The 20,529-nt window shown below is 33.7% G+C and overlaps 4 protein-coding genes and 1 non-coding gene across 5 annotated transcripts; 2 read left to right on the forward strand and 3 right to left on the reverse strand.

The window, feature by feature from the left end:
• LOC131614622 (uncharacterized) lies at positions 1 to 408 on the forward strand. The gene is made up of 2 exons (XM_058886184.1): positions 1 to 273; positions 352 to 408. The coding sequence occupies exons 1-2, from the start codon at positions 1 to 3 to the stop codon at positions 406 to 408; spliced, it is 330 nt and encodes a 109-aa protein (XP_058742167.1).
• Positions 409 to 3,022: 2,614 nt separating this feature from the next.
• Positions 3,023 to 3,602, reverse strand: LOC131612317 (blue copper protein 1a). The gene is made up of 2 exons (XM_058884117.1): positions 3,440 to 3,602; positions 3,023 to 3,342 (listed from the first exon to the last, which is right to left on the reverse strand). The coding sequence occupies exons 1-2, from the start codon at positions 3,600 to 3,602 to the stop codon at positions 3,023 to 3,025; spliced, it is 483 nt and encodes a 160-aa protein (XP_058740100.1).
• A 6,604-nt stretch (positions 3,603 to 10,206) lies between these two features.
• LOC131612318 (blue copper protein 1a-like) lies at positions 10,207 to 10,883 on the reverse strand. Its single transcript, XM_058884118.1, has 2 exons — positions 10,718 to 10,883; positions 10,207 to 10,637 (listed from the first exon to the last, which is right to left on the reverse strand). Exons 1-2 carry the CDS (start codon positions 10,881 to 10,883, stop codon positions 10,207 to 10,209), a joined length of 597 nt encoding a protein of 198 aa, XP_058740101.1.
• Positions 10,884 to 12,085: 1,202 nt separating this feature from the next.
• Positions 12,086 to 12,191, forward strand: LOC131615383 (small nucleolar RNA R71). Its single transcript, XR_009287800.1, has one exon. It is a non-coding gene; the product is annotated as a small nucleolar RNA R71 (small nucleolar RNA).
• A 3,546-nt stretch (positions 12,192 to 15,737) lies between these two features.
• LOC131614623 (blue copper protein 1a-like) lies at positions 15,738 to 16,342 on the reverse strand. The gene is made up of 2 exons (XM_058886185.1): positions 16,162 to 16,342; positions 15,738 to 16,081 (listed from the first exon to the last, which is right to left on the reverse strand). The coding sequence occupies exons 1-2, from the start codon at positions 16,325 to 16,327 to the stop codon at positions 15,738 to 15,740; spliced, it is 510 nt and encodes a 169-aa protein (XP_058742168.1). The 5' UTR covers positions 16,328 to 16,342.
• Positions 16,343 to 20,529: the final 4,187 nt, after the last annotated feature.

A 20,529-nucleotide genomic window follows, 5' to 3' on the forward strand; every position in this document is an offset into this window, starting at 1 on the left:
ATGGAAGGAGGAGAAGATGGAGAGGGAGAGGTACTTGGAGGAGAGAGAGAGAGAGAGAGAGAGAGAGAGAGGGGGTTGTTGCAGACGGTGCAGGAGAAGTTCTTGGAGGAGGAGATGGAGAAGTTGTTGCAAATGCTGCAGGAAAAGTTCTCGGAGGAGGAGAAGGAGAAGTTGTTGAAAACAGTACGGGAGAGTGTCCAGAAGAAGCAAGAGGAGCGAGAGAGAATGAATAAGGAGAAGATGTTCGAGAAGTGTACTCGTGATGTTCTTGAGGTATAGGCTGAATGTTGTTGTTATCATTGTCCGCGTATTTCAATATTGGATTGTATTTATGTTGTTTTTATGATGCAGAAATTGAGTTCGTTGGGTATATTCAGCCACACAGATTCAAATCAGATGGAAATTTGAGATATTGTGGTTGAGAAAGTTACGGGTGGTACAAGCGCGACACATAGTTTTTCTGTCAACCAGGGCAGTGTTGAACTCTCACCACCAAATCAAAATAGCATTCGGACACTATAGAAGATGATGGCGAGTATTAATGAAGACCCAATCTTGGGTATTCCTTTAAGCCATGATCCAGAGAAGATATTCATACTTTCTAAGGTCTTTGTACATGAATTTTTTAAAGGGAATGAGTGGCTACACAATTCCGTGTTACAATTGTGGTGCTCATAAGTATAATTTTTACGTTGATTTCTATTTATATTCATACTTTCTTGTACGTTAACATAAAGATTTGCCCTTGCAGGCACATCCATGAGTTTTGTGCTAAAAGGAAGCTTCTAAACAAGTATTGTATATTGGATGCTGCAAAGATTGCTCTTACTCACGATTCTTCAGGACACGAAATAAAAAATTACTTGCAAGACAAGTTGTTGGAGAAACGGAACACCAAAGATTGTTATTTGGTCCTATTTTATCGCGAGTAAGTATATATTAATTTGTGTTTTCATTTATAAATCAATTTTATCCATATTATTAATGATTCTGAATGTTTATACAGTCGACATTGACAACTACTAGTCATATGTCTGAAGAAATATACTATAGTTGTGTTATGCTCGTTGCACTCTGGACTGCCTGAAATTGTGATTAACGCTTTGAATGGGTAAGTGATATTATTTTCAATACTCATATTTAACTTTAGAATTGAATATTTTTTATTCATGTTTAATTTTAACCGAAAGGTGTAGAGCGATGGAGGAATTTAATGCGCACAAAAGAAATTTTATTGGTCAAAAGCCACGCTATATTAAATCAAAAGTAAGTATATTACTTGTGGTTTTTGACATTATATTATTTGTGTGTATTAAAGTGACATAAATAAATCAAAATTATTTGTAGTGGCGAAAACAACCCGATAGCTATTATTGTGGATACTATGTTATGAGATTGATGCTCCATATTGTCTTCGGATGCATTACAAATGAATGGATGAAAGAATAAGGTATTAGCTTAAATCATATATACACACATATGTACTTATAAATTAATGTTGTTGCTTATAACTTATCATACTTTAAGTTTTGTCCTAATTATAAGAACTTAGCAACCAACACCATACTCGAAAGAAGAAATCGATGACATTCGATCACGTTGGACCAGTGTATTCTTATCTTGGTATGAATCTCTACAACAACAATAGTTTTTTCTTGGTTGCTGTAATTTTAATTTGTATATGAACAGAGGTTTTGTCATTTTTTATGTGCAAATATGTAAATGTCAAATGTGTGTATTCTGTCATGATGATGATGATGATAACATGTAAATTTGTATATTTTATTTAAAATGATATGATATATTCTAATTGTGTTACATATTTTATAGTTTATGTGTAAAAAATGATACATGCAGGTTAATAGATTTATAATGATATGATAGAGGCCAGTGAAAATGACCAGGCAAAAAATAAATACACGCCGGTGAAATTGGTACAAATACATCAAAAAATGAGATTAAACCCCTCGGTTATCACATAAAACTAGGGTAAAAGAATAGCTTATTACCTCGAATTTTAAATAAAAACGAAAGGTTTATGACGCGAGCAACAAAATTTAGGAAATAAAAATATGCAGTTCTCTGGGATCAAACACATGACATTTTAACACTTTAATCTCGGTGTTTAAAACACCGAGGTGTTAGGTGCTAGCTTTTCATGACGTCCTTCGTTACCTCGCTTGAATATCCGAGGTTAAATACATTTCGCGTTCGACGTTACAAGCGTTATTTGTAGTAGTGTCCATATCTACTGTCTCTGAACTTGGATCTTCACATGATCGGAAGAAGACAAATTGTCCTTTGAGTCTGATAGTGACCTATCAGAGTTTCTTGGTCCTAACGCTTTGACTGACTTCAGAGTTTGAGTCTTCAGAGTCTGGATCTTTAGAGGTTGATTTTTTTTCTTCAGATTTTGATCTTCCCAAGTTGACCTCTTCAGAATCTAGATCTTCAGAGGTTGACTTTCTTTAGACTCTTGTCTTTAGAAGTTGGCCTCTTCAAAATCTGATCTTCAAGTTCTGATCCTTCAAATTTTAGCTCTTTCAACTTCTCTTTAATGTTCAATTTTCACTACTAGAGCATAGTTTCTATCACAGGTTTTAGTTTATGGTCTTGCACACTTGAACAAACATTAATATACCCACTTGTTCTTTAAACACTTTATTATCATCAAAATTTTAAATATATAATACAAACCAATTTTATTCCAACAATTATTATATTCATAGTCAATGTATCACTTAATCACTCACATATGCATTAACCAAACATTTTCTCTAAATGTGAATCTTTCACTTTCTATACTTTTTTTATTCTTAACTAATTGAACACAAGCTTCTTGATTATACCAGCAAGAAGATTTTTAGTACAATAATCAATATTGAAATCAAAGTAAACTCATAAATTAATCATCATATAATTTATTGAATTTTTTCGAACAATGATAACAAAGTCTTTTCATGTTGCCAATGCAAACTCTTATTTCAACAACATAACAAATATCAAGAAATAACACTATCTCTTAAGCAAAAATGGTAGCCATGGCCACTATAGCAGCCATGACGATCCCAAACACAAATGACACAGTAGAATGAGCATCGGAGGATGGAGGAGGGGAAGGAGCAGGCGCGCCGTCTGCAAGAACAGTGATGACAAGCTTCATTTGACGGGCAACACAATGATCAGCCTTCCCACAAATGTACCATTTTCTTCCTTCAGTTTTCAATTGAATAACATCTTTTCCAGTGGAAATTGCTTCATTCTCTGGTGGAAAAGTGCAGTTTTGAAAGAGTGTACCATTCACTTTGAAGATGTTGTGCTTTGTATTGTCATAATTGAACACTACAATAAGATATAATAGAAAAGTATAAGTTAATATTTGACAAGTTTATATACTTCAAAATCAAAACTAAATAACAATTCTTAGCATTTTTTATACCAAGGTTGTCACCGACACGAAAAACTTTGTCTTGAGCCCATTGAGTATAATTAAAGTCAACAGTCCAACCCTTGTCATCACCTACAATGTGATCCGTTGCTATGGCAACAGAAGAAAGCAAAACCATGGAAATTGCAATGAGTGCAACATGATGAAGAGCCATTTGATTTGTTCTAAAAAGATGATTTAAGCTAATAATAAGAACTTGAATGTTATGCAAATGTTATTGCTTAGATGATTAATGATGTGTTAGATTGTGTTTTGAGTTGGGCTATATATAGATTTGGACATTGATTTTATCGATTATATATAGGATACCGGATTGGGTCGGCTTTTTACAATGATGGATATGGCATTGTTGATTTTTTTTTATCGATTTGTTTATTTACACAGATAAATATTTTAAATTAATCATGAAAAGTGGACAGTTGGAAGTGCTAGGTCCTATCGAATAGAATGGAAATGGAAATTATAATTTAAATTTTTTTTAAAATGAAATATGCTTGTACTTTGTTTTGGAATGGTGAGTTTTCAATATATGCCATTTGGAACTTGCCAAAGAAAAATAGAAAATTAATTTTAACCAATAAAAATAGGAGTTGATTTTTTCTCACGGCCTGCCTACTTCTCTATGGTTGTATCAATGCCTTCTTTTTTTACCCAAACATTTATATTTGTTGGGTTGATCAAGTCAAATCGTACTTATGAACTCCTTTAGATCGTGGATAGTAAATATTTGAATTTTTTCCTAAAATGCAACATCTGCGAAATGATTCTCCTCAAATGTCACAATCTAAAATTAATTCTCAGAATGCCACACTTTTGGACCATATCTCCAAACCAAATGGAGACATGGTGGAACCCACACTTACTGCAAAGCATGTCGTCATCTCATTAGGAGACATGGAGCATGTCGCTTTCTCAATTGGAGACATGTTATTATTTTAATCTTTTTTTTCGTTTTTGTGAATTAATATATTTTTGTTATATATATATATATATATATATATATATATATATATATATATATATATATATATATATATATATATATATATATTCAATAAATAATTTAATTGATTTAAAATTAATTTTAAATAATAAAAAAATTAATTAATTTTTTTTAAAACATAATTTATACTAGTTGTAATTATTTTTAATTAATAAAAATATAAATTATTTTTTTTAAACATAATAATAATATTAATACAACTTAATATGAATAATAAGTAAAAGGTCGATGGACTCAATATCAAGGGGATATTCTTTTACACAATGAAAGAATGCGATAAAACAAAAAAGGTCGTCCGAACAGCACTCGCATTAGGACTGAAATGGACACCGTTGAGAAAGTAAAAAGACGATGTGGAATCTGTCAAGGATTACATATGCGAAAAAAATATTTACATCGGCCAAATGCAGCAGGCTCTTCTAACTAATTAGACATTATTGACTACTTTAAATATGTTGTTGTATTAATATTATATTTAATAATATTTATTTTTAAATTACTATCGATTTATTTATTATTCATATTGAGTTGTATTAATATTATTTAGTATAAATTATGTTTTAAAAAAATTAATTAATTTTTTATTATTTATAATTAATTAAAATTAATTTTAAATCAATTAGATTATTTATTGAATTTATATAATATATATATATATAACAAAAATATATTAATTCACAAAAACAAAAAAAAAAAACAAAAAATAATAGCATGTCTCCAATTGAGATGGCGACATGCTCCATGTCTCCCAATGAGATGGCGACATGCTTTGCAGTCAGCGTGGGTCCCACCATGTCTCCATTTGAATTGGAGACATGGTCCAAAAGTGTGGCATTCTGAGAATTAATTTTCAAATTGTGGTATTTAGGGAGAATCATTTCACAGCAATGGCATTTTGGGAAACAATTCTAAATATTTTGTATAGAATAAAAGATTAATAACATATTGATGCAAAAATATTTGATACAATAGTTTATATTTTCGGTACGATGGAGTAGGGGTGTACTTGTAAAATTAGTACTCTAACATTCAAGTCAATGAAATCAAATAATTGTAATTTTTCAGTGTACTTGTAGTGTTGTATAGATGGGTTTATATATATATATATACGATGGACAAATGAAACCGCTCTTGCTTGGCTCAATGTGGAGTGTGGGAGACCGTTGGATTGTATCCAACGGCTTGAGATAGGTAAGTTGTCTTGTTCGGGTGTACATTCGTCTGGCGAGAGCCCATTTGTTCATCAATCTTGAATGCGAGTGTGTTGGATTAGGCCTCGTGTATTGGGTCGGTCTTGTTGGGCCATTTTGTCAGGTACGAATAATTGCACCTCAAGTCCATGATGGCTGGTATGGAGCTAGGATTGTGATGGAAAAACTGACACTAACCTCAATGTGGAATGCGAGATACCGTTGAATTGAATTTAATTGCTTGAGATGGGTAAATGGCCCGACTCAGGTGCACATCCTTATGGTCAGAGTCCCTCTATTCATCAATCTTGAATGATCGTGTGTTGGTTTGGACCCCTAGTATTGGGTTGATCTTGTTGGATCGTTTGGTCGTCGCGAAACAATTTCCCCTGAAGTTATTGATGCCTATTATGGATCTAGGATCGTGATTGAAATAATGAGACCAATCTCAAACATCCTTTTATATCGCCTTACAGTTTCTGCGCAGACTCTCAATATTGAGGGACAGCGTTGAAACATGTTGTGTGGGAGTAGGGATGGCAAGCAGGCCCAAACCTGCGGGGCCCACCCGCACCCGAACCCGAGTCAACGGGTGAAAACCCGAATTAACTGGGTTTGGGTTCGGGTGTCACCCGATATTTTGGGTGCGGGTTTGGGTAGTGTAAAACCCGCACCCGAAACCCGAAATCACACCCGCTTATATATATATATATATATATATATATATATATATATATATATATATATATATATATATATATATATATATATATATATATATATATATATATATATATATATATATATATATATATATATATATATATATATAGGAAAATGCTAATTGTTAAGAAAACATAAAAACAAGAAAGGCAAGAATAAATCTCAACCATTCATTATCACCACCACCCCATGATTTCTATTAAAAAGGAAATTAAATTAAAAGTTTCCCTATAATATAGTGGCATGTGTTCATTCTTGCATTTCTTCTCCAAATTCCTTCGTACTAAATAGCATTACTCATATATATATATATATATATATATATATATATATATATATATATATATATATATATATATATATATATATATATATATATATATATATATATATATATATATATATATAATATTGTGGAAAGTTGTAGAAAAAAATGTATTTTATTTATTTTGCTGCGGGTTCGGCTTTGGGTGAAAAAACCCGAACCCAACGGGTGTGGGCGTGGGTGTTATTTTTCCACCCGAACTGCATTTGGGTTTGGGTTTGGGTTCGGGTACTGATTTCGAGTGCGGGTTTGGGTAGTGCGAAACTCGCACCCGACCTGACCCGTTGTCATCCCTATGTGGGAGTATGTGGCCTCGAGAACAGGCGCATTAAAGGATTGTCTTCTAACTAAAATGTTTCGCAATATGAACACTCCATGTGGCCATAGGCTTCTATGATAGGGTTGTAGTCATTAGAATACTCGAGTTTCGTTACAAGATCGAGGTCTAATATGGGTTGTCGATCATGCTTTGGTGCTTCTTTGACTTTTGTTTGCAGATCATAGGGTCCCCAATTACTTATATATATTCCAAACGGGGAAACATATTTTTCTTTTGGTTTTTTTCATTTACAAACCATTTACTCTTATTTACCTCCATTGTTGTTCTTGAACCATTGTTTCTTCGTTCTTTTTCCTCTTCATCTTTTCCTTTTTTACTCTGACATCTTTCTCAGATTTTTCATGATTCGATCTCCTCACATTTAAGAAGTTATGGGTTCCTTAAGGTAACAATCTTAAATTTTTATCGCTTTGTCTGTCATTATCGATTGTACAATCGATTAGGCTTCTTCTGATCGATTGTCTTAAGGTCTCAATCAATTGGGTTGTTCAAAAAAAACTTTTTAATTGATTGGCTTAAGGTCCCTATTGATTAGGTAGTTCAAAGATGATTTTAAAAGGAATTAGACAGTTTTCTAATCACATGGCTTAGACTTGAAATTATTTTTAAGATCTTTAATGGTTAAAAATAGGTTTTAAGTGTGTGTGTGTGTTTGTGTGTGAGTCGCCTTAGTGTCTTAGGAGTTACTCTCCTACTTACACAAATAATCAGATCACTCATACAGACATGACCATCAAGCTTTCACACTTCCTCTCTTTCATAACTTTGAGTCTTTCGAGATCCTTTGCAAGATACATAGATCATACAAGCACTTCGATGGAATCTTGAGTCTCCTACTAGATGAGGCTTGAGGTGTATCCAAGTTTGGTCACCATCATTAAAGAGTTGGAAAGTCATTACCATCGACATCAGTTATCATTGGTGTTGTCATCATCAAATTAAAACTTTAAAAAGGTTCTTTTGCAGAATCATTAACTTCATACCTGCAAGCACATAGATTCACATTCTCCCCCTTTTTGATGATGACAACACATCTCTCAGGGAGTGGTAACAAAATAAGATATATAATTTGATTGGTTAAACTCCCCTCAGATGAGTACAGAGTATACTCTACTCCTTCTGAGAGTATAATTCTCTCCATTTGTCATATATCAAAAAGACTAAAAATAGTCAAAACACATATAGATAACAAATTATCAAGTTAATAAAGAGAAGAGGAAAAATAGAAGAGGCACATAAGCATACTAATTCATGCATGATTTGTTTAAAATTCCTAGTTCAACTATTATGAAAAAGAAGCTTTTTTTAGGAAGAGGTTTGTAAAAATATTTGCATGTTGATTAGACGAGGTCATAAATTCAAGTATGCATTCCCCTTTTCAACATGATTCGTAGTAAAGTGGCTTCTAACATCAATGTGTTTGGCCCGAGAGTGAAGAGTCGGGTTTTTTGTGAGGTTTATAACGTTAGAGTTATCGCATTTTATCAGGACAACTCCAAGATTAACAACGTAATCTGGTCGTAACATTTTCTTCCTCGGTTGTTGATAGTGCGACACTTTCTTGTTTCTTGCAATGTCATGAGACAAGCGAGTTCCCAAGTAGGTGGCACGTACTTATGGTACTTTTCCTGTCCAATCTGCACCCAACAAAATTAGAATTTGTATACCCAACTAAGTCATAGTTTGCTCCCTTGGAGTACCATAGACCCATTTGTTTTGTTTCGATGAGATATCCCATGATGCATTTGACCACACTGAAATGTGATTCTTTCTTGTTTCGGTGAGATACTCCTCCATCGATTACTGGTGAAAAGGTTTGACCTATGGAAGCTAGAATGAAATTCTTTTTTGAAGTTGATGATTTTGAATGGTAGTATTTTTTATCAAGGTGAATTCTTATTTATCCAACTCAAAAAGTTGAGTAAGTTAACTTTAGTGTAAATGTTTTATAAATAACAAACAATTGTAATGAATAAAATAGATAAGGATGTAAAAATATAAGAGAAAAGTCAACACTGATTTTAAGGCGAAGTACTTGATGATACTACTCTAAGAATTAGAGAGTACCTTTTTGTATAGAGATATACAAGAATGTATGCGGTATAAAATTGCTCAGTATGTCAATGTTCGCATAGAGAATTCTCACGTCTCATTGTATGACCCAAGACATAGGTCTCTGGCTCGTGCATCTCAATATGATCTAAGGCAGTCGTATCATGCATAGGCTAATATATTGTCGCTTTCACTACAAAATCGGATCAGTTCTCAGACTCATCCTCAAACTAGACCATGTTATCGTTCTTAGCCTTAAGCTAAGCCTCAAGTTCAAGCTCAAGATCAAGAAACGACTTAGGCTCCTATCATGACTCAAGCTCCCCCGCAAGTAGGATTTCTCGAAGGCTCCTATCCTGACTCAAGCTCCCGCGTAAGTATGATTTCTCGAATCCGCACATGAAGAGGATGTAAATATTTAATTAAGTTTTGATGTATCAATTATATAATAAAACGTAACATATGTATTGATCACATACACAACTTCTTTTTGCAGTAATGTGACACGTGTGTTAGCCATGGTTGGAAGACATCTTCATTGGAGCAGTCTGATGTGGTTTAGTTTTAAAATATATTGACAACATATGATTTGAAAAACATTGCACATACCACAGACTGATGTCAGCGTTTAATGAGAGATGACAGTCAAAGACTACATCTCTTCATCTACTTATTGGTTAGACGACCCTACCATGGCCGACGTGTTCTGTCTACTTCATATGCCTACCAATGGCTGACAATTGGATCATATACTCTAATTTTTTGGGCTACGGCAGTAGATCTTTTGGTTGATGAGTTGAGAGTTGACACTGAGGAGGTTGAAAATGAGATTTTGTAGACTTGAGGATGTCATGCAAGTAAATCGATACTATGGCAATCTAAATAAATCGAATGTATGATTGAATATAAATAATAAGATTCTCCTTTATTTTTATAAAGTAACCAGTACACAGTTTTCTTTAATAACAAGTAATTTAATATGATTTTGTGATAAATTTAGAATCATCATCACTAGCAAATTAAACTAACTAAATAATTAATAATAAGAAAAGGGTTCATTATTAGTGACTAGGAAAAAAGTAACCCCTCTTTGAAACATCACACATAATCAATCACCATCTAAACTCAAACAGCAATCAGATTTGTGTGAATCATTTTGAATAGCTTCTTTGACAGCAGGGATCTGCGAGGAACCGTGGCGGACCATGGTGCATTAGAAGGCGGTGCAGCTTCAGGGGCAGGCACAGCGGACCATGGTGCATTAGAAGGCGGTGCAGCTTCAGGGGCAGGCACAGGTGAGGATGAAGGTGAAGGTAAAGCTGAGGGTACTGGAGACCAAGGTGATTGCTGTGATGGCAAGACAGTTATGACAAGCTTTTGTCCATTTTTGCAGTGGTTGGCGAAACCTGAAATGTACCATCTTCTTCCATATGTTGTCAATACAACTTTATCATTTCCACTACCCAACACTGGTGCTGCCCAAGGAACTGAGCAACTCTGAAAATCACTTCCATTTACTCTCACCACACTGTCCTTACCAGCAACATACTTGAATGCTGCAATGCAAGTTAAATTCAACATTTTATGAGCAAAAATACGTGGAAGACATTAAAGAAGATAAATAAAATGAGCTTACTGAGTGTGTCTCCGAGATGAAAAACCTTGTCTGCAGCCCAAACTTGATAATCAACTCCAAGCGTCCAACCTTCTTCATCTCCAACTACATAATCTGTTGCCACGGCTATGGTTGAGAAGACAGCAGCAATGAGAGTAAAGAGGAAAAGAGCACGTGAAAGAGCCATATTGCTTGATGAATGAAATACTAATATTGCTCTTTCTGTGTTTAATTTTGTGTCTTAATACAATGATCGAATGCGAATATATATACACATGTAATGCAACACCAGTACTATGAGGGGGTTGCCAACAAACGGCTAAGGACGGCTAGCTGGGCGGATTTTGAATATTAAGTTAACTACAAATATAATATTGTATGTACTAGATAGGAAATAACGTTATATTGTTGTATTTGTAAATAATGTTGAGGTAAGCCACAGATATCCAATGCATGAAATAGCCATGATGACGCTTGACTCCTTCTTTTGTTTATTAAAATAATTAACTTAATTTTTTTTTAAATATTATTTTATTAAATAGATTGAACTTAAATTATCTTAAAAATCTAGGAAATCTCTTGGACAGTCCTATACTAAAACTTTTGTTATCAAATAAATTAGTGGCTGAGATTTCATCCATTTAAGGGGAGTAAGTGGAGTGTAGCAGGTTCAAACCTGCGTCACTGTATGTGATGTCTCTGCATAATTATCAACTGAGTTGGTTTTACATATCAATTAAACTCTTTCTAGAAAAATTTCCATTTGATTTCTTGTACAACGACTTCAATTCGTCCAAGAATCTAAATGTTGCACGGCAAATGGCTCATTGTATATTTATTACCTTAACACATACCTCATTGTCTTTTATTCTGACTTTAACTAAACTTTTCTTTGTGGTCTTCATGAATAGCCATCCCTGAATGAGAGGTATTTTTGCGTCAGCCTAACACCGTTACATCTACAGAAAATGAGAACTTATCGATTTTGATTTGTAAATCTTTAATAGTTCCTAGTGGTTTTCTACAAGTTTTGTCTATCATCTGCAGTGTTGCCACAGTTGGCTCAACTTTTGTGTACCACTAATAGTGGTAATATGTTTACATTTGCACCCAAATCAATGAGTAAATTCCCGACTTCCATACTACCTATTGAGATAGGTAATATAACTAAACTATGGTATGCGTTCATGTGGTCGAAGTTATTGAGTTTTCTCAATGGGAGTGTGTTCACTCCCCCACTGGTAACGGTTTTGAGCCATGTCTTCTATAAGACCGTAGGCGTCATTGAACGGTTTATTCATGATTGCCTCTCCTGCAGCGGCATTTATGGCCATCCTCGTGTTGTAGCAAAAACCATTGTAGAATGTGTGAATAATCAATCACTTTTCTAATACGTGATGTGGGCATGCTCTCATTAGCTCCTTAAATCGCCCCCATGCTTTGAAGAGCGATTCACAGTCTGTCTGCCAAAAGTAAGTAATTTGGTTCCTAAGTTGCGATGTCTTGCTCGATGGGAAATATCTAGCGAGGAACGTTCTTAAGCTCATTCCATGTTGTAATGAAATTAGTCAGTGGAATTGTAGCCATGCTCTAATTATGTCCATCGAGGAGAATGAGAATAAATGTAGTCCATTGGCATCGAGATTGACGCCATTGTTCTTGAGAATATCAACAAACTGCACGAAAATAGAAAGGTGCAAGTTCAGATCCTTCGTTAGTTTCTAGAAAATTTGTTCTCATGCACTATTTGCAACGGAGAGGGTTTAAGTTCAAAATTATTCACCGCTATCGTAGAGCAAATAATGCTTGAATAAGGTTTATCATCAGAGGGCACCGAGAAATCCTTAAGTGGGTGTTGATCGTTCTTTTCCATTTCTCTTTGTATTTGTTGTAATTGGCGTCTTACACAAAGGTAACGCTCGATTTCATCAATCAGCTTAGCTAGATTCTTGGTGCTTTAGATTCTTTGCATACAACCGAAAGTGGGATAAATTAAGTAAAAAAAATTTCCTTAGTCTATACGGTGAAATTACAGAATTACAATATTGAAAGATTTAGTCCCCGACAACAGCGCCAAAAACTTGATAGGTTGCAACTATATGACTATATCAATGTACTAAAAAAGATCGTATCCACAGAGACCAAATGACAAGTATCGTTATCAATTGTTCTTGTATTTATCTAAGGCTACGCTAAAACTTGTTGTTTGTACAAAAAATGGAAAAAGTGATTTAATTTAACAATAAAAGAAGAGACTGAAACTAGATTCGTATTTACCAATTTTGTTCATATATAGATTGCAACAATTAACTATAACGAGAATTTTGTTATCTTTAATTAGAAAATACTAAACTAGTGGTAACGCTCACTTTCGTTAGTGCGTTACTGGACCTTAAACCCGCAAAATATCGACTTTGAAATGTAAATATTAAGTTTAAAAATATTTTCTCAATTAATTTAAAAATGCTTTTGCTATCTTTAAACTAAAATTCGAATAACAAGGTTGGATACCATTCTGGCCCGTTAAGCACATAAATTGTATCTCGACTCTCTTACTTTCGTAGCGAGTCTCTTTTCAAAACAGAGAATTCAAAATGAAAACTTATGTACTCTTTTTGATTAATTATGACCTGCTTTCGCATGGTCGTCAGAACTTATCGTTTGAATTTCTATGTCAAATACCATTTCCGCCCTGTTGATAAATAAATGGTATCTCGGTGTTTCTACTTTCGTAGCAAACTTCTTTTATTTTAAAAACTGAAATTACAAAATAGCATTTTTAATTCTCGTTAAAATTATATATATATATATATATATATATATATATATATATATATATATATATATATATATATATATATATATATATATATAAGCAACTCCCATAAAGTAAACTTGTAAAATAGTCATCATGTTTCAGACCGTAAATAATGGAAACTGAACTTGTTATTAAATATGCTCTAAAGGGAGACTTTGATCAAGACTACAACAGTGCAGAAATGTAAATAGCTGCAGAAAAAATAACTCTAAAACTGGCAGAAAACTAAAATTGCATAAAAACTCCAATGCAAAATTTTTATGCTGAAAATTAAAGTAAATTTAGTGCAACTATGCTTGGATGTCTTTTAAAACTCATTACAAGGCTATTTATAAACAAATTTCGCACTTAGAAAATGGTAGAAAATGTAAGAAATTATGTGTAGAACATCGAGAAAATAGGGCTAAAACATAACAGAAACACGGAAAATTCTAGTCTAGACGTCGTGGTGCATGATTGTCTGCCCGTCATGACGTGCTGAAGATAGGATTTTGGATCCAGGATACATGACGGACGTCATGGTGCATAAATGTTTTTCCTTCATGGTGCATGATTGTCTGCCCATTATGACGTGCTAAAGGTGGGATTTTGGATCCAAAATCCATGATGGGCGTCATGGAGCATGAATGTCTGCCCGTCATGGGGCATGACTGCTTAAATTTTGCATTTTTTGTCCATTTCTTTCCATACTCGAAGTTGATCATATTGTGCCTAGAATGCAAAGTAAAATCCAACTTATTGAAATTAAAGGAACGTAAAAGATACTAAAACTTACTAAAATCAAGTCAATTAAAACGGTAAAAAGCTTGCTATCAAGTATCAAAAAATTACCACCATTTTCCATCACTACCATTTTTTCGTTAACGCTATCTCTTCATCATTTTATCACATATTAGATTTTGACCTAACTCATCCTCACAAAAATGGTTGGTAAGGTGAGGAGTGTCCCTCTATATATATATTCTTTCAATGCTCTATCTCCAACCAATGTGGGACTTTAGGATTTTCCTAATACACCCCCTCACGCCCAACACTCTTTTTGGGCTTGGTGTGTGGATATTAATGGTGGGCGGCCCATGGTCCGATCGATAGGCTCTGATACCATATTAGAGTTTGACCTAACTCATCCTTACAAAACTGGTTGGTAAGGTGAGGAGTGTCCCTCTATATATATTCTTTCAATGCTCTATCTCCAACCAATGTGGGACTTTAGGATCTTCCTAATATCACATTCTTCTTCAACCATCATCAACACCATTTCTTCAAAAAAAATCACGTTCTTCTTCAACCATCGTCAACATCATCTCTTCAAATTTTCCCACCTTCTTCAACAACCCACAATCTCTATGAGCATCACCACTATCTTCTCCCTTGCACTCTCATCTTTGTTGAGTCGTAGCCTTTTATGCGGCCATCTCTACTTTTATAACGTTTTATTTTTTACTCTTTTTTTATCGCGTGTAGCTTTGTTTTTTCTTCTTTGATTTCCTTCCCATCTTTTCAAAACAGAAGGTACAACCGCCTTTTTTTCCCAAATACCTTTTTTCAGAAGTTTTGGTTTTGTGCTTATTTATTATTTATTATGTCTGCTATTTTTTTTTAGAGTAGTATTTGAAGAAAAAAAATTGAATAATCAAGTTTTTTTTAAAAAAAATACTCTAGTAGACAACATTTCACATTAATTTTCAAACTAAGTATGTTTCAAAAAAAATTCAAACCAAAATGGAGACGCCAATGTTATTGACGCATGCATCTAATTTTACACTAAGACGCCATGACCTCCGACGCGTGCAGTATTGTCATGTCAATCCTTTAATGTATGTTTTGTAAATTTAAGAGTACGTGTCATCATCCCTAACGCACATCTAAAAAATAATATGCATGCGTAGAGGTAGTGAGAGTTGAATCGACAAGTTTTGTTCACATGTACATCTCCCCTCTTCAATAATAAAAAGGAAATAATTCATTACCAAAACTCAAAATTAAAATTCAAAACTTACCATTGAAATTCAAATTTTAAAATTAAGACTAATTATAATTTTATAATTTCAAAACATAAAACAAAATACTATGTCTATATGACATTACATTCACCAATGTAAACAAAAAAAATAATAATGATAATGAAGGGACCAATTACTAGTAAGAGCATCTCCAATGCAACTTACATTTGAGTTCTTTATAGGACCCACTAAGCCATATATGATGAATTAACATCCAATCTCAAACAACTATTATATTTGTGTGAATCATTTTGAGTAGCTTCTTTGACAGCAGGGATCGGCGGGGAACAGTGGCGGACCATGGTGCATCCGAAGGTGAGGGTGAAGGTGAAGGGACTGGAGACCAAGGTAATTGTTGTGATGGCAAGACAGTTATGACAAGCTTTTGTCCATTTTTGCAGTGGTTAGCAAAACCAGAAATGTACCATCTTCTTCCATATGTTGTCAATACAACTTTATCATTTCCACTACCCAACACTGGTGCTGCCCAAGGAACTGAGCAACTCTGAAAATCACTTCCATTTACTCTCACCACACTGTCCTTACCAGCAACATAATTGAATGCTGCAAATTCAACATTTTATAAGCAAAAGTATGTAGACGATATTAGAGACATGAAAAGAACAGAAATGGAATGAGCTTACTGAGTGTGTCTCCGAGATGAAAGACTTTGTCTGCAGCCCAAGCTTGATAATCAACTCCAAGTGTCCAACCCTTTTCATCTCCAACTACAAAATCTGTTGCCACGGCTATGGTTGAGAAGATAGTAGCAATGAGAGCAAAGAGGAAAAGAGCACGTGAAAGAGTCATATTGCTTGATGAATGAAGTACTAATTAATATTGCTCTTCGTTAGTTTAATTAATGGTTTCTTAATACAATGATCGAATGCGAATATATATACACACATGCAACACCAGTGTGAGGGGTTCCGAACAAACGGCTAAGGACGGCTAGCTAGGCAGATTTTGAACATTAATTTAATTGCAAAATATATAATATTGTATGTAATTGATAGGAAATAACGTTATTTTGTTGCAGTTGTAAATAATGTTGAGGTAAGCCACAGATATCCAATGCATGAAATAGCCTTGACTCCTTCTCTTGATCTTTCTTACAGCAGTAAACATGTTTGGCCTGCTTAGGTGGGCCTACCACCTCACCTATTTAAGTTTCGTCTCACTTGTTTATTAAAAAAAGTTTACATTTTTTTAAAATTATTTAATTAAATAAGTCAAATTTTTAAGTTATCTTGAATGTCTATGAAATATGGTTGTAAGACCTATATAGGCTTAATAGTGGAAAATATGTTTTTAACTGAAAAAAACTTTAAGATCTTTGTAGACTATTCAAGTAGGAAAATTTTCTCTCCGCCTCTCATATGTTTCAGGGACTCTTCAAAATGTCAATATTGACATTTTTCAAAGGATCATTATGTTCTGAAAAAAAAAATCATTATGTATCATTTTTAGCTTCAGAAGCAACTTTCGGTACATATGTGATATGTATATACACGGCCAGACCCTTCTCTTTAGTCTTTACTCTTTTATCTATTTATTATTTCTAAAATCTCAAAAACTTAAAAAAATATATAATAAGTCATTTAACATACAAATAAACTATAATTTGATTATAATTATCATATACGAAGTATGTTTACTTTTATAATACTAGTAAGAGACCCGTGCGAACGAGACACGTGCGAACACCCGTACGAACGAGACCCGTGCGTTCGCACGGGTCGCTCAAAGTCGATTTAAATATTAAATAAATATTATATAGTTATGGTTAAAAAATGTATATTGATTTATACGAATTATCAGAAGAAAAAAATTCATGTTGATTGTCATACAAATATTAATTTAATTTATCAACTTGTAGTAATTGTCAGGATATACATAGATTTGATAATTGCTATTAAACCAAATATATGATGGATAAACAGGTTTGGCCCGTCGGACGCCTATAATTGTTATAATTATTTATAATTTTAATTTGACAATTTCTATTAACAAATATTATAAAATAAATCATATTATATACCAAAAAAAGAATATATTAGTTTAATAATTTGATTAGATTTAATGAATTGAATAATATTATATTTGTTAAAAAATTGATAATAAAATTAAAATTTTAAATTATTTTTTAATATTTTTACAAACAGAGTCATCAATAGCAAAAAAAAAAAAGTGTCAAGTACATTTTTTTTATTTGAACTATAGTAATGATATTTTTTAAGGTGATTTTCTATTATTTCTTATTTCTTTTTACATAATTACCATTCTTAATTATACTATATAAGAATCATTATAACATTAATTATAATTTGCATAAAATCTGCAATCAATCTGCTTAACATTTGTATTTTATATTACCTTACAATTGGTTACAATCAAACAATCTTAAAATTCAAAATCTCAAAACCAGAAGAGATATTCTCTATCGGGACATTTGTTACTTCTATTTATTATGCTATAAAAACATGTGTATTTACGTATCATATAATTATCACTACGCCAAATTTAAGCTGTAGCAGCGCAGCTACTAAAGCGCTTTTAGCAAAAGCGCTCTCGTATGGTTCGCTAAAAACAAAATTAATAAACAAGGGAAAATGATGCAAAAAAAGCGCTCTGGTAGGGGGGGTATGAGAGCGCTTTCAAAAAGCGCTCTGGTAGGGGGGGTATGAGAGCGCTTTTAAAAAGCGCTCTGGTAGGGGGTGTTATTAAAGCGCTTTTGAAAAGCGCTCTGGTAGCCCATTTAAAAAATTATATTTTACAAACACACGCGTTTTGTTTCAGATCCAAAACACGCGAACCTTCTTCTTCCTTTCGTTGCTCCGTCTTCAAACTCCCTCCCTCCAGCAACCGTCTCCTCTCCGTCGTGACTCCCTCACTGCCGCCGTCCTCACTCCCTCTCCAGCCTTCAACCGACTCCGCCGCCGCCTTCCTCACTCCATCTCCAGCCTTCAACCGTCTCTTCTCTGTTCAGGTTAGGGTTTAACCAGTAAGCGCTTCTCTCTCTCTCACTCTCTCTAGATTTTCTTTCTCTCTCCGAAACTTGATCCAATTTTCCTCCATATTCGTCTTCTCTCATATCTGTATTGAACCGCAACAATGAAACTGCAATATTCATTACAGTTTTTCAGGATCTACGTTTTTCATGTTTATACTTTTGATTTTCGTGCTTTTTGGTTTTGGTGATGAAATTGAAGTTCTGATTCGTTTGATCTGTGTTTTTCTGGTTCGTTAGGGTTTATTTGAATGGGGAGAGGAAATATCGTGATAAGGATGATTGATAATTCTATGAGTAGGCAAGTTACGTTTTCGAAGCGGAGAAACAGTTTGTTGAAGAAGGCGAAGCAGCTTGGAATTTTGTGTGATGTTGATGTAGGAGTTATAATCTTCTCCAGCACTGTACAACTCTATGATTTTTCAGGAATCCAGTTGGTCCAAAGATGCAAGTTAATGGTAGAGGGCATGCGAGAATGATAGACCTACAAGGGCTCCATGTAAGTGAAGCAATTCACGTGCTGAAACATGAACTGGGTGTGCTAAGAGGCACAACCAGAGCTACAGAGCAGCGTTTGCAGGTTTAATTTTCTTTTCTGCTATATCTGTTTCATCAACTTTTACATGATTCAAGATTTTCTATATGTAGTTAGTAATAATCACGTTTTTCTATTGTAGGTTGAGCTTCAAACAGTGGATGGACTGGTAAAGGATAGAACACAATGTGCCCCTGCCGATTATGTTCCACAGAATATGAATCAAGTAATTGTACCCCGAAGTCTTCTGTGGCAGGATCCTTCGGGGTACAGTTACTTGATTCATATTCTGTGACACAATACAACATAGCTCAGGTGACTACTGGTTCTCCACTAAAGCATCAATACAACATAGCTCCAGATAATACAGGAAGCGTACATTGGTTGCATAAGAACTCGGAAGTTGTTTCCCATTTAGTTGTTTTGGTTTAGAAATATGTGAATTGGTTTAGTTGTTTTGGTTTAGAAATATGTATATATGTATTTTGATTTACATTAATGGTATATAATATAATACTTTTTTTGTATATAATTGATATCGATTATATCGATTAGAAATGATAAATTATAGGTTCATGAAAAAATACTGCCAAAAAATAGTAAATTACAGGTTCTGAAATATTGCTGCCAAAAGTGCAGGTTTAAAAATAATAAAAAAATTATAAAAATAATAGACACCTACAAAAGCGCTTTTCCAGAAAAAGCGCTCTCATAGGCCACCCTACGAGAGCGCTTTTTCCAGGAAAGCGCTCTTATAGGGGGGGTCTACCAGAGCGTTTTTTCCAGAAAAGCGCTCTTATAGGGGGGGTCTACCAGAGCGCTTTCAAAAGCGCTTTTGTTACCTACGCCAGCGCTGGCTTTCACAGCGCTTTTAAGCGCTTTTAAAACCCAAAAAAAGCGCTTTTAAAGCCCACGCGTGTTGTAGTGTATTTAATTTAATCATTTAAAAACATAAAAAAATAATTATAACTACACAAATAATAAGTCTAAAAAATAGTCAAGATTTAAACCAAATAATAATTAATAATTCCAAAATAATTAAAATTGTAAACTACAACTTCAACGGATTTTGTATGCGAAATTAATTTAATAGTTTATAATGGTTTTAAAGGTTGAATATAACCCTCCAAATGACGATTTTATTCTTAACCATTCAAATAGTATAACATGATAATAGTATAATTATAATTAAATATGCATTTATTTTTAATATTGACGTTAATCATAATAGTGGCAAAATATTAATTGATAATTGTATTTTCAAGAAATCATTAATGATGAGCCATCTAATTCTCCATCTCTAACCTAACCTCTTTGTTTCCTTCATCACCATCTTCATATTTTCCAATTCAACAATCTATGCAAAACTTATTAACTTCATTCTCAATAACTTGACACTATCACCAATCGTTAGTTGGTCAGTGGTGATTGGCGCTGAACTTGGTAGGGAGAACCACGGTTCGATCC

Source organism: Vicia villosa, linkage group LG6, assembly GCF_029867415.1.
Source record: "Vicia villosa cultivar HV-30 ecotype Madison, WI linkage group LG6, Vvil1.0, whole genome shotgun sequence".
NCBI classification, from domain to species: domain Eukaryota; kingdom Viridiplantae; phylum Streptophyta; class Magnoliopsida; order Fabales; family Fabaceae; genus Vicia; species Vicia villosa.

What these genes read in the sequence shown, in the direction of transcription:
- LOC131614622 (XM_058886184.1), top strand. Translation starts at nt 1, where the DNA reads ATGGAAGGAGGAGAAGATGGAGAGGGAGAGGTACTTGGAGGAGAGAGA. An exon ending in GTACTCGTGATGTTCTTGAG is followed by an intron (nt 274 to 351) that starts GTATAGGCTGAA and finishes TTTATGATGCAG; the next exon opens with AAATTGAGTTCGTTGGGTAT.
- LOC131612317 (XM_058884117.1), bottom strand. Translation starts at nt 3,602, where the DNA reads ATGGCTCTTCATCATGTTGCACTCATTGCAATTTCCATGGTTTTGCTT. An exon ending in TCGTGTCGGTGACAACCTTG is followed by an intron (nt 3,343 to 3,439) that starts GTATAAAAAATG and finishes ATCTTATTGTAG; the next exon opens with TGTTCAATTATGACAATACA.
- LOC131612318 (XM_058884118.1), bottom strand. Translation starts at nt 10,883, where the DNA reads ATGGCTCTTTCACGTGCTCTTTTCCTCTTTACTCTCATTGCTGCTGTC. An exon ending in TCATCTCGGAGACACACTCA is followed by an intron (nt 10,638 to 10,717) that starts GTAAGCTCATTT and finishes CTTGCATTGCAG; the next exon opens with CATTCAAGTATGTTGCTGGT.
- LOC131614623 (XM_058886185.1), bottom strand. Translation starts at nt 16,327, where the DNA reads ATGACTCTTTCACGTGCTCTTTTCCTCTTTGCTCTCATTGCTACTATC. An exon ending in TCATCTCGGAGACACACTCA is followed by an intron (nt 16,082 to 16,161) that starts GTAAGCTCATTC and finishes TTGAATTTGCAG; the next exon opens with CATTCAATTATGTTGCTGGT.